Raw genomic sequence first — 13526 nt, 5'->3', positions numbered from 1 at the left:
CTACACCCTCTAAAAACTATATAAACTTTAGGCATTGCTATAGGTAGTTAGAAGACTTACTGCAGTATAGGTGGGTTAACGCGGATATTATGAGTTCTCAAGTGAGTTAGTACATCCCAATTTAGAGGTTTAGGAGTCCCAAAATGAAGCAGAGTACATCTTTAAACAAGCGCCTCTGCTCCGGAGTAACTTCCCAACCTGTGTTTTGAAGAACCAAAAGCGAGGATGGTTGGCATATGCATCTGTTGAAGCGAAGGGAAAAGTGGACGCTAAAAGCTGTCGTGTATGTTACATTCCGTTGCTCGACGCTTCTTGGTTCGGATGGTCAAGCGCTTGGTGGGGACTGCAAATGCTACGTTGAATCCATGGAGGTTGAAACCACCTTGCCGGAATATCAACGATTATGGCAATACGAAGTCAGGGCAGAGACATTCCGTTTTTCGTCTTTGTTGAATTTTGAAAAGGTTGCTTTCGTTTTTTTTGTCGTCCACCTGAAATCCGGTCGATCGGACGGTTGGAGTCTTCCTGGCCTTTGCTGGTATTTTTAGAACCCATTCGCTCAGGGCTGGAAAAACTCGCCACTTTGGACAGCGGCACGGGCGCAGCCCTGCAGTTGAAAAATGTTCTTTTCCGGGGCGAACATCAGAAGGGACGGTGGATTCATGGTACATACCGTCTACCGGCCTCAGCTTTTTGTCGGTTGCTATTTCATGTACCCCGTGGATCCCATGTGCCCGACCCCAGCCCCCCACCTTGGCCTAACTTGGCAGATGGCCACACCTGGGTCCGAAAAATCATGAATAGGATTACTTATCGTACTGGCAGGTTGGTTGTTTTTGGATCCGGCAAGGCTGCATATTAGTCTGCCCCGATCTATATGACATATGGACGCGATGTATACTGGATTTCCATTTTTGTAAAATGGGGTCGATATGAAAGAACCGAAGAAACATTTATATCTTCGCTCTCGATCTATCACAGCTGCTTTCTTACTTCACCATAATAGTATATATCGTTAGGGATCGTATGCAAAAAAAAAAAAAAAAGCCCGGATCTTCATATTGAAGGGCTCGTTTCGGAAGCATACAGCGTTTGAGGCAGTCTCCGTGCTTACCCACCCAATCCTGATTGATTGTCAATATACCTGACCGGTTCGAACACTGAATATCGTTATCGCCAGCTGTTGCTGCCCAGCTTGAGATTGTCGTCCACACAACCTCCAAACTCGCAAACCTCTAGTCTGAGAGAAAACGGAAAGAAGCAAGAGAACCGGAGAAACCTGGGCTTTTTGGAGATAGGCGCAAAAATTCCCTCCAAAGACGGCGAGGAAAAAGGACTATTTCCTTGACAAAAAAGAAAGGTGTATGATTTGGTTTCGGTTGAGCTTGACCGGATTCTCCTGTCATTTTCGTTCGCTTCGTCACATCACATTATTGTTGACCCACATGGCTGCACTGGTTGGTGGGTACTTTTTTTTTTTCTTCTTCTTCTTGTTAGCCGATCGAGGCCTGTCCAGCCTTTCGGAATAAGAGGCTGACGCATGCTGCGCGTTAGAAGGTCCTGTGGTGTTTATATATAAGAAGACAGGTACTTGAGTACCTAACAAGTAGCCTATTTATCCGTTCCTATTTATTTACCAGGCTGCAGCCCGATAGAAAATAGAGACTATTGCCGCCGACAAGTCAAAGTCACGACCAGCTGTTTATATCTGATCCTTTACTTATTCTTGACTCAACCTTCAGCATCAAAAGAAAAAGAATATATACTTAATTCATACGTACCGGACGGTTACACGGACGAGCACCCCGACACATGAATACCTAAGGACATACGGTTTATTGCTTAGCAGAAGGTGAGTTCGAGGATGGTTGGTCAATTGGCAATTAATATCACACACGAGGACTTGGTAGTTAGGTCTGAGGTTCTGCTCCTCGTGGGCCCCCGGCCGGGATCAGATCAAATCAATTAAGAGACAATCTTGGTGGTACCGACCGGGCAGGAGCAAGACTTAAGAACCGACAAGACTTTCGAAGGATCGAATTCCGCCCCCTAACTGGCAGTTTCGATAAAAAGTTTAAAATACAATTTATCCCCTTTTCCCGCAGTTGAAGAAATTTACCGTCAATCGAAATCTCGTCCCACGTACTCGCAAAGCTTGGCGAGACTGGAGCCCCGATAGCATTAATTGCTTTCCACACGGAGGCGCCCTTTTTGGCCATCGTGTGCTTTGGAACGGGTATTACTCGCAGGGGTTCCGTCGATTGATTGGTTGTTGGCGTCTGACCTTTTTTTCTTTCAACCTAAATTTCGGTCTTGCCTCGTTCGCGGACGGCGTTTGAAGTTTGAAGGTTATTTTGTATGCTTACATACCCGATCGATACTTTGTTTTATGAATTCGATGGTTAAGAGGAAGTCTCTACGATTTGTCGACTGACGTTTCTAGAGAAAGTGCAATATAGCCCATTCCCTCTCCCTATCCATTTCGCCACCATCAATCATCACCATTGTTTGAAAAAAACCGAACATACCTTGTTTTTGCTGCCACAATAAAATAGAAGACTAAAGTAAGTAGGTTAACGAGTCGTCGATGTTCTAATGTTTGATGTGCTGTGGAAATGGTCGTGGTAATATTCCGCGCGGTGGTGGTCCCTGCGAAATTAGGCCGGTCCCTACCAATCAGCGACAGGCTGACCCCCTTCCCAGCGCATTCCATCAATCTTACTCGCCTGTCTTTCTGATCCTCTCCACCATCCGCCTTCTCCTTCTCCTTTATTCCACCTCTTCCTCTTCGTCCGATTTTTTTCTACTTTATTTTATTTCTTTTACAAACAACAACCATCAGACTGACTAACCGCTGTCTTGTTTTTGCACCTTTTTTTAGCAAGCATCTTGTTCGGTTTTGTCGTCGTCGACAGAGGCTCTGGTTAGCTGTTCACCACGCTCGTTTGGTTGTCCTTGGAAGCACAAAACCCGTTTGCTGCCTTGCCTGGCCCTGCCTCAACATCACCATCCCTTTTCAACCTCTCCCTCTCTCCTACACTCTCACGACCAACCTCTCTCTCTCAACAACCATCGACAGCATAACTATACTGGCGGGCAGACACAGTCTCACTTGCATCCAAAGATACCCCGTTTGATTCTCCTCTTCTCCGTCATTCGTTTTCAACGACTCTAGATCACCATCATCGTTATTGGTTATAATCCTTGTTTCTACGATACCATCATTCGCGACATTTCAATTAGCGCTCCTGAGTTAAACAGCGAGCTCACTCCAACGACCGGGCCAAGCCATACCCAACCGCTAATCCTCCGTTCAACCCCCGTTTTCATCCTCCTGGTGATTCATCCTTCAAACTGGATCGTTATCTGCGGCACTCGCGCTCGTCCTCCGATTCGAGCAACATGTCTATGAACACGGAACAGGAGAAACCTCTCCTCCCCCTCTATTCCGATATCCCGGAGCAGAAACCTGCTCCTATACCGCCGCAGCAGCGAGAGGATTCCTTAGCAACCAAATATGCATGGTTGGCTGTTTATTTCGGGCTCAATTTGGCCCTTACTCTCTATAATAAATCGGTGATGGGCTCGAAGGTGTGTAGGATGAATTCAATTCAGCTGACGTTTCAACCCATATCCCAGAAAAATACTAACTTTGGATCCACCAGCCTGATCGTCCGGCGTTATTCCCATTCCCTTATCTCCTTACAGGATTACACGCCCTGTGCGGTTCTATAGGATGTATGTTCTTTTATGCCCGTGGAGCCTTCACGTTCACAAGGTTATCGGAGTATGAAAACATCATCATGCTGCTGTTCTCGGGCCTATACACCATCAACATTGCCATTTCCAATGTGTCGCTGTAAGTTTGCCTCGTCGGATTCTCGGCCAGCTTTTGAATATTCGGCTAATTGCCACCCCAGGAACTTGGTCACCGTCCCTTTCCACCAGGTCGTCCGTGCTATGACACCTTTCTTCACCGTCATCATCTTCGTCGTCTGCTTCCGAAAGACATACGGATACATGACATACATCTCCTTGATTCCCGTGGTTGCCGGTGTCGGTTTCGCTACAGCTGGTGACTACTACTTCACACCTCTTGGTTTCTTCTTGACCCTCCTGGGCGCCTTCCTCGCTGCTTTGAAGACCGTCGTCACCAACAAGGTGCAAACCGGAAGGCTCCGGCTCACCGCCTTCGAGCTCCTGGCTCGCATGTCGCCACTCGCATTCCTCCAAACCCTTCTTTATTCTTATTATACCGGAGAAATGGCCAAGGCCCGAGTATGGTTTTTCACCTCTTACGACAACCAGAAGGCCATGGTTTTGCTCTTGAACGGTGCCATTGCGTTCGCCCTGAACGTCATCAGCTTTACCGCCAACAAGAAGACCGGAGCGTTGACAATGACAGTTGCAGCCAATGTCAAGCAGATCCTCACCATCGTCATCTCGTTCGTTTTCTACGACCTCAGAGTCACCTGGCTCAACTCGCTCGGAATCATCCTTACATTGATCGGTGGAGCTTGGTACGCAAAGGTGGAGCTGGAAGCCAAACAGAGGAACAACCTACAGCAGAAAGAGGGACCGCCCTCATTGCAGCACGTCGTTGTCACGAAGTCGTGAGACATCTTTTTTTTTTCCCTTGTCTCAGCGATTTTCATCTTGTGAATCTGTTTTGTCCGATACATCCTTCGAAATCCTATCTGGTTTATAGCAGATCGGAAATGAAACGATTACTCCCTGTCTTTTTTTTTTCTTTTCGAGAAACAAAAATTTTCGTTGCTATTATTACTATTACCACTAAATTCGCATTATAGAGGAGGGGTTTTGTCGTTAAAGCAAGCAAATGGGTACTCTTTTTGGCATTATTTTCGAACACTTGCTTCTCTCGATCACCTTTTTTTACATATTCGTTTACCGGAGCCCGCTTCTTTCCCCCCTTGAACGAGTTGGAACATTCCTGGAATCATTCGCATTCTGATATCCACCTGCGTCCGCACTTCGCATCGGAGCGTCTCGCGTCGTCATCATGAATTCGACATGCACTTCCTTCCGCTCTCACTGGCGTAATAAAAAAAACCGCCTCTTTACCCTTTTTTTTTTTTTTCTACTTTTCGGCTCATCGTCTCGGACGATAATTTTCTTAGCCCTGCTTGCGTGTGTTTTCAATGTGTTTCATGACCTTACAAGCTTGATGTCGTTGAGATTTTTTTCTTTCTGTCCCTTTCTTTTTTCGTTTTCGATTCGTTTTTTTTTTTATATTCTTCTTGCGTCTCTCTTCGACCTTCTTCTTTTATACCCGCGAAGGTTTACTCTTGGACAGACGGTTTTTTTTATATATTTTTTAAAACGGACGATGGGGTAGATGGGGGTTAGCAATTAGCCTCTTTTTTTTTTTTTTTTTTTTTGCTCAGGCTTATTTATTTCTTAAACTTTTTTCTTCTTGTAAATACCCAACTTTTCTTCCAACTACCACAGAAATCGAAATAAAACAAAATAATTATTATACAAAGAACCCCATCTTCCATCTGCAGGTCGTAAAATCCATAAACTCGAATGCAGGATACAGGATTCAACCCGATAACACCTCACCTCCTCCAAGCCTCTTAAGATCTTCAAAATAAATTATAAAAGAGAACGAACGTCACATCCAACACCAACTTGACCTGCAGCGTTATGCACGCTTTACAGACGGCCCCGCCAAGATAACGCCAAGCGGGCCGGCGCCCAACCTGGTTCGCGAATCGAATCGAATGCGGGCGGATGGGACTACGTAAGCCTCCGTATGTTTGTGGATACAAGGCTTTCAATTACTTTTCCTGTCTCTTCTTCTTGACGACTGGATGGATGGTGTAATGGGGTTACGGTGCCGAGTGATCCGTTTGTGCCATTCGAATTCCGGTTCTTTTCGAGGGAGGAAGTACGGATTTACTGTCGATGACGTTGGATGCTTGGTTTTGAAATCCACCGTTTCGACGGTCGTGACGTTTTCCTTTTTGGTAAAATCTAAAACCGGTGAGAAAGATTCCAGCCCTGCGATCAATGTTGGTTTGAAAGCACATGCGCAGACTTCAAAGTTGAAATTCAATCGAAATCAGCCCCCAACTCCAACTCTCGCACACACATGCTGCCACCTTTCCAAGGAAAAACGTCACCGTCAAAGAAAATCCGGGGTAAGCAAGTACGGTCCCAACATCGCAAACAGGAAACCGGTGGCGGTGTTGCAAAATGGGTTAAATATGGTTTAAACCGACTTGTTGTAGACTAGACTGTCTCAATCCATCAATGGGAAAATGCACGAATTCCAAACCGTCGATGCTCCAAAAGTGATTACCGGTCGAATAGCCAAGCTACCTCCCAAGAGTTCAAAATAAAACTAGTTTAAAAAAAATCTTGGAATCAATTAACGTAAAGTATCATATCATGACCAAGAGTTCATGGCATATGAAACATCAATGCTTCATGACAGGCTACAACGTAATCTCCGTTCCGACACGCCGAACGTACGGCAGACTTTCCCGACCCGGGTGGACGTAAGAGCGGGTCTCCAAAAATGTTTAATTAACATTTACCGTGCCGTTGGGCGACGCCGTCATTAATCATTTTCCGCAACGAGAAAATCAAAGGTATATTGCCCTCTGGTATAAAACTCGGAGAGACTATGCGATAGTCCGAGTCTGGTCTTTCGAGAGGATGGATTCATATATTCGAATATAGAAAATATTATTTTTATGCACGGTCGATCAAACGATATGAAAGAAAAGACTAAAATAGAGACTAGCTTGGTCCTCGAGACTAGATAGCTTGGTATCATGCTCACATGCCAATTGAGTTCCAAATATGACGATTCTAGCTAGCTTCAATATACCTCCCACGCTAGTAAGAAAAACACCAAGTCTACAATCCCAGAGTATCCGCGTCTACTACATCTTCCGATCACACCAAACACAAGGCTGAACCCGAAGCAGAAATGTTCCAAAACTCCCCGCGCTCATCAAACCCCCGTAATCAATAGAAATAGGTACCAAACGTGCGTATGCTGTCCCGGGGCACCCGGCGTCTCGAATGTATCTCCACCAAAGCCATACGCAAGGTAGACAAAATCTTTTTTTTTGTCAACCGAAGAGGAACGAACGCACGCACACCTATAGAGTCAAATGTCAAAAACGTGGTACTGGATATCGACCAGTCTAGCGTATCTAGCGAACGGGGAGGGGAGATTCGATGGTTCTACGTCCGCAGCCACGATATTACGTCGGAAACAGAAGAGTCAGAGCTAGAGGAGAGATGGTAGATGAGTGCCCGTAATGTGCTTGCCGGTAAAATCTAAAAGTCACAAAGAGAGAATAAGTATTTACCGGAAGGCACTTACGTACCTTGGTAGACAAAGGATATTCTTTTCCGGACAGATAAAACCCGATTCTAAAATAAAAAATAAAAAACGTATGAAGGCGAGCATATAAAATCTACCTTATCGCTCCAGATATCTAAATGCCATGCAAACCGACCCGTGGCGAACTCTTCGTTCCCACTAGCCATGGAAAATAACATTCCATCCCGTCACACGTAAACAGCATGCTATCTAATCTCTTACCTCAGGTCGAGGTGGACCCGCTCATTGTCCCGTCACCGGGCACTTGATTGATCAAATTGGCCCGCCCGCAGGGTAGATGACTGAATTCGAGCGTGCGGTATTTCGGTATAATCCCAAGCAACCAAATACTTGGTAATATCGATCGTGAATCTCATATGCATCTGTACAAAAATTCTACATACCGCAAAAAAGCAGACTCCAACCCAATGACAGCAAACGGTGATACCATCAGCCAAATTCAAAACGGTCCAACCTGAATGCCTATCCGAAAATAAAGTAACAATGCGCCAAATATAATAAAATCTCCAAATTTTATAGACCCAACACCAAGAAAAAATGCAACAACCGCCCACTACTTCCTCAACCTCGCAGACCTCCTGACCACCTCCTTCTTCTCCTCCCTCACCACCCCCTCCTTCCCCTTACTCGCGGCACCATTCCTCCTCTCCCTCTCCTCGTCCAGAACCTTGAAAAGTCCTTCCCCCTCACACCACCTCTCGATATCCACCGCCCCCGCAAACCTCCACCCGTCATCAACCTCCCTATCCAAAACCTCATGGATCTTCATAACTTTTTCCCAACAAGCAAGATCGAATTGATTCTTCTTCGCCTTCGATGGTTTCCAAATCCTCAGTTTTCCATCATTCCTTCTCCCATCATCGGATCTAATAAGCCGTTTGATCAAGAAGTGTAGCCAGATGACATTCGATCGGGGGCAGTGCAACGTCCAGTCGGGTTTATTAATCCTTTCCGATCGTCGACTGCAGCTTTTGGTGGTACCGTTGGCGTTTGCTGCTACTCGTAAGACTTCATCCCTTACCCTGTTTTCACCCCGAGATTAGCATTCCCCTCCAAAACATAAAGAGTAGAATATAGAAAGCAAAAGAAAGAAGGGAAATACCCACATCCGATACATATCAAATTGATACAACCCCTCCACCTCAAACATCCCCTCCTCCATCTCCATAAACGCAACCCCCCCTCCAAACTCCCCCGGAATTTTCGCCCTCGAAAGCGTATAATCAATCATGGTGACAACCACATCCTCGAACCCCGCGTACGTAATCTCCAAATCCCTCCCAACCCCCGTATCCTCCCCGACGCCCCCCTCCCTCTCCTTCTTCAAATCCCTAACCAAAATATTCCCGGTATGTAAATCTCTATGTTCGAATTCCCTTTCTCGCTCGGCTCGTGAGAAAGCTTTGATCGTTTGGCGGAAAATTTCCAGGGGGATGTCCCAGCTGCTCCAACGGGCTTCGTCGAGACTGCAGCCGCCGTCTTCGAGGGCTATTATGGCGTGGTAGGTTGTTTCGCCGAAGACCCGGTCGGTGGGGTTGTATCTTTCGTTGTTCTTGGCTTCCCAGACTCGCCAGGCGGATTCGAGTTCCGGGGGGACACGGGAACAGACGACCTGGCAGCCTAGGTATTTGATAAATCCGGGGATGGGGGAGAGTGCTCTTGTTGTTTTTAGCTCTTGGAGGACTTCGGTCTGTACACTTATTAGTATATACTTCCCAACCGAACAAAGAAGGGGGAGGGGTAAGGGAAAAAAAAGGGGGAAGGACGTACAGCATTATTCTCCTGCGCCAACGGCACAAATTTTAAAACCACGGACCGTCCATCACCTCTTTTATGAATATATACTTCCGCAAAACTCGACTCCCCGATCTTTTTGATATGCGAAAAGTCCGTTGAGATGGTTTGCAAATACTCGGTGTAGGAGACGATACGCGGTTGATCGCAGACCGGTAGAAGCGTGAAGACTTTACTATCCGCATGAAGCGAGGGGATCTCGTCTAGTGGCGGGGTGATGAGCCCCTTTGGCTTCTTCCCCGTTTTCGGGATTGTGTCCGGTTCTATTGATTCAGTTGGTGTGATGGATGCTAAAGGCGAGAAGTTAGAACATATATAGGGTTTGGATGTTTATGGAATGGGGATCCTACGAGAGCGGAGGTTTAGGGTGTGAAGGCCGGAGATGATGGGGTGGTTTAGGGCTAGGGCGGGACCTTGAGCGCGGCCGCGGCGTCTGGCTTCGTTGTGGAGTTCTCCGCGCTTTTCGGGGCTGAGGAAGACGGTTTCGTCGTATTCTTCGATTTCTTGGACGTCGTCTTCTTCGTCCTCCTCTTCTTCCTCTTCCTCATCGGTTCCCGTATCGCCAACTCCTTCCTCCTGTGACTCGGCTTGATTTGATAGCGGTGGAGTGATACTCCGCCTGGAGGATACGATTTCGACTGCAAATGTCTCCTTAACTTTAACCGACGCCGGTTCAGGAGATGGCAGATCATTATCTTCCCGGTCGATAATAACCACCTCCTCCTCTTGTGCTGCTTCGACTGCAATAACCTCGGTCCCTACCGCAACTGACTGACAAACTGCCACCTCCTCAGCCTTTGCTACCCGAGTACTCTGTCCAGCATACGGCTTTCTATTCTTCGGAGTCGAAGGAACCGGAAGCTGATTAAGATGGTTGTCCGGTTTCTGAACAAGCGGTTGACGAGATCTCAGCTCAACCGGCATGATCGATGTCGCATCTTCTATTATCCTCGGAGGAGGAGAAACCGGCCGGGGTATTGATTTCTTAACAGGACTGGCAGCTCCAGAAGTCTGTACGGTGACCACCCTCTCAACCAACGGCGAGTCCGGCGGGGACTCCAGCTCAAAACTATCATCCGAATCGTCGTCGTCGTGGTTATTCTGCATCAACAGACCCTGTGGTTTCCGTTGAGAATCCCATACCCTTGCTGAGCCTCTAAACGCCTTCGTGAGGGTACCTGAGCGACGGGCTGTTCCGTATTTCCTCGCCGTGGGCATTTTGTTCCCTTTGTTCCCTTGCTAACTAGTATATTATGGGGATACGGGGAGTTGTCGGTTGCATAGAGTCGGCGGCAGGGAAGGATAAAACTGTCGAATATCTTGCAAGCCGTGTTTTATGTTTCCTTTGTCGGTGATGCGGAGTGTGGATGTTATGGAATTACCTATTCGGGAGAGGATATCAACAAAGAAAGCCCAAGTGCTGGGGAAACCACTTCAGCCACAACACATTCACACCCGCCACATCTTATTAGCCACAGTACCGTTAGTGCCTCATGATTGTGGCTATGTAATAGACAATGCGGCAAAGCGACGTAACATGACAAGACGGAAAGGAAGTGATTCGTTTCCGATGGGCCTGGTCGAGGCCTTGTTCGACCTGTCGGATTGTGCTCAGATGCTAGCCAACTAACTAACCAATCGTTCCTGCATGTCGTCCCGCCGTTTAACCCCGATGTATATACGTCTGACATGTAAACTCTCCAGAAAGTGAAATCTGGCCTTATTGTAGTTCTACGGAGATCCACTTGGTAACTAGTTATGACAGGCATAGTCTAGTTGAAGTAAGCGCGGAACGGGATGGAATGGTGAATATGCAGGTGATACGATGGGGATCAAGTTAACCTTCTGCTTCGAGAAAAGTACACCGTTTCAATGGATTTATAATATAATGCGCCCGCCTCCGACACCCCTTGTTCTTGTTTCGACCGAACTTCCTCTGCATGCTTCCTGGGTAGGCGGTGCATCCATACTGCCTATATAACACACCCCCTCCCCGGCAGGTACTCCTTTGTGTCTTTTATATTTATTTTATATTTTATTTTCTTCCAGAAGAGGTACATGCTTCTCCAATCGAAAAAGAAAGCACACACGTTTAAACGCTATTCTCACGCCACCTCGGAATCTTACCCTCGAATCTGATACATACTAGACGAACACGGTATATACGAAGAGCCGCCGCCGGATGGCCTCTTAATCGAATCATCACGAACGAACAGCCTGTCATCTTCTCCACAAGAATATATTAAAAACCTTCTCGATACCTCTCCTTCCTCTCCTTCCATGCGTCAAACGTAAATCTTGATACCGAACTTGCACCCGATTAAAAACGAAAATGTCCCCCCGCCGAACCCACCGGCATACAGCCCGCTGGTTCTTCCTCGGCTACCTCGCTACGGCAGCTCATGCAGCCGTCGATAAAGACCTTAGCTATTGTTCCGTATGTTCCCCTCCATGCTCCCTACGCCTATGAGGAAATATTAATAATGTATTGAAAAAAAAAGAACGAACCAAACTCCCTCGTCTCAGACGCCTGCGTCTCCTACGCCACCCTCGAAGACATCAACACCGAAATCCGCCCCGCGATCCAATTCCTAACCCAACAGGTCGATTTCTTCACCTACTACCGCCTCGACCTCTACGGCCGCGAATGTCCCTTCTGGTCCGACGACGCTGGATTCTGCGCAAACCGTGCGTGTGCGGTAGAACTAGCCGACGAAAAGGATATTCCAGAATCATGGCGTTCCTCGGAGTTAGGAAAAATAGAAGGGCCGAAGGCATCACAACCTTCTTCGGAGGTTAAGAAGGAGGAACCTTCGCCGTTTAAGGGAACTCTTGGGGAGGATACGGCGGAGAGTTGTATTTTTGAACCGCAGGAGGGGGAGAGTAGGGATTATTGCGTGCCGGAGGATGAGAGCAATGGCAGTAATTGTGTTTACGTCAGTTTGCTCGATAATCCGGAACGGTTTACGGGGTATGCGGGTACATCGGCGAATAATGTTTGGAGGGCGGTATATCAGGAAAACTGCTTTAATACTCAAGCTCAGTCTCAGAAGCAGAGCAGTAACCAACCACCGTTCGGCGGCGCCTTCGGTCGTGGCATTCCGGCGGATCCAAACGCTGCTGCAAATTTGAAAAATGTGATGGATAGGAGGAAGCATGAAGTCGTTCAGAAAAATTTGATCGCCCCGCCGCCGGAGGAACAGTGTTTGGAGAAGAGGGTGTTTTATAGGGTTATCAGTGGGATGCATGCTAGCATTTCCATGCACTTGTGTTATAACTTCTTCAACCAGACCACCGGACAATGGGTTCGTATCCCCCCGATGCTAACATATGCACGAATACCTAACTGATATGGATATATAGGGTCCCAACCTCCAATGCTACAAAGACCGTCTCCACAACTTCCCCGACCGCATCCAAAACATGTACTTCAACTACGCAATCCTCCTCCGCGCCGTCGCCAAACTCCGCAAAAACCTAAACCACTACACCTTCTGCGCCGGCGACAAACGCACCAACGAATTCACCCGCAAAAAACTCTCAGCGTTAACAGACAGCATCGCATCCCACCCGAGCGTATTCGACGAAAGCGTCATGTTTAGAGATGAAAACTCTATCGTGTTGAAAGAAGACTTTAGAAATAGGTTTAGGAATGTCAGTAGGTTGATGGATTGTGTGGGATGTGATAAGTGTAGACTTTGGGGAAAGATTCAGACCTCGGGGTACGGAACTGCTATGAAGATATTATTCGAATACGACGAAAACGAGGAAAACGGAAGGAACCCGGTGTTGAGAAGAACGGAGCTCGTAGCTTTGATCAACACGCTGGGAAGGCTTTCAAACTCCCTCTACGCATTCACAAGATTCGGAGCCATGATCGAAAGGGAACGGGTGATCGAAGAAATGAGGGCTCAAGATGCTTTCACGCAATTAGAAAAGGAGGCCGAGGAGAAGAGGAAGGAGGCCGAGGAGAAGAGCGACGAGGAGGTTTTGCGCTGGCCGGAACAGCCGCCGTTGAGGGGGGATGAGTCGGTGAAGGAGTTGTTCATGAGGGAGCTGGAGATGGTTTGGTTTGCGTTTAGGTTTATTGCGAAGAGTTGGTACGATTTACCGTTGAAGGCGTAAGTTACCTTTCTCTTTCTTTACCATGCCCGAATAGTGTGGATGCTAATATTCATATAAAATGTAGATGGCGGATTTACAGGTGGGGAAGTGCAGTGATGATGGATAAGTTCCTGGGGAGGGATCGGTACCACACCCGGGTATTCCCCTACAGACATGCTCTAGACGAGCTATAAAAAAGAACAAAAGTCCTTTAGAAGAGAGGGAGAAAGAGAGAGAGGGA

General features: G+C 47.2%; 3 protein-coding genes across 3 annotated transcripts; 2 read left to right on the top strand and 1 right to left on the bottom strand.

The window, feature by feature from the left end:
- Positions 1 to 3402: 3402 nt before the first annotated feature.
- Positions 3403 to 4617, top strand: DFL_007199 (uncharacterized protein; the record flags this gene model as incomplete). Its single annotated transcript, XM_067636744.1, has 3 exons — positions 3403 to 3591; positions 3666 to 3859; positions 3921 to 4617. The coding sequence occupies 3 exons, from the start codon at positions 3403 to 3405 to the stop codon at positions 4615 to 4617; spliced, it is 1080 nt and encodes a 359-aa protein (XP_067488331.1).
- Positions 4618 to 7940: 3323 nt separating this feature from the next.
- On the bottom strand, positions 7941 to 10399 carry DFL_007198 (uncharacterized protein; the record flags this gene model as incomplete). Its single annotated transcript, XM_067636743.1, has 4 exons — positions 7941 to 8409; positions 8494 to 9077; positions 9158 to 9471; positions 9532 to 10399. 4 exons carry the CDS (start codon positions 10397 to 10399, stop codon positions 7941 to 7943), a joined length of 2235 nt encoding a protein of 744 aa, XP_067488330.1.
- Positions 10400 to 11513: 1114 nt separating this feature from the next.
- Positions 11514 to 13479, top strand: DFL_007197 (uncharacterized protein; the record flags this gene model as incomplete). The annotated part of the gene is made up of 4 exons (XM_067636742.1): positions 11514 to 11618; positions 11683 to 12486; positions 12545 to 13302; positions 13371 to 13479. The coding sequence occupies 4 exons, from the start codon at positions 11514 to 11516 to the stop codon at positions 13477 to 13479; spliced, it is 1776 nt and encodes a 591-aa protein (XP_067488329.1).
- Between the last annotated feature and the right edge of the window lie 47 nt (positions 13480 to 13526).

This window comes from Arthrobotrys flagrans (assembly GCF_004000055.1).
Source record: "Arthrobotrys flagrans strain CBS H-5679 chromosome Unknown unitig_8, whole genome shotgun sequence".
NCBI classification, from domain to species: domain Eukaryota; kingdom Fungi; phylum Ascomycota; class Orbiliomycetes; order Orbiliales; family Orbiliaceae; genus Arthrobotrys; species Arthrobotrys flagrans.
Note: the sequence above shows the minus strand (reverse complement) of the source record. Positions and strands in the feature narration are given on the sequence as shown.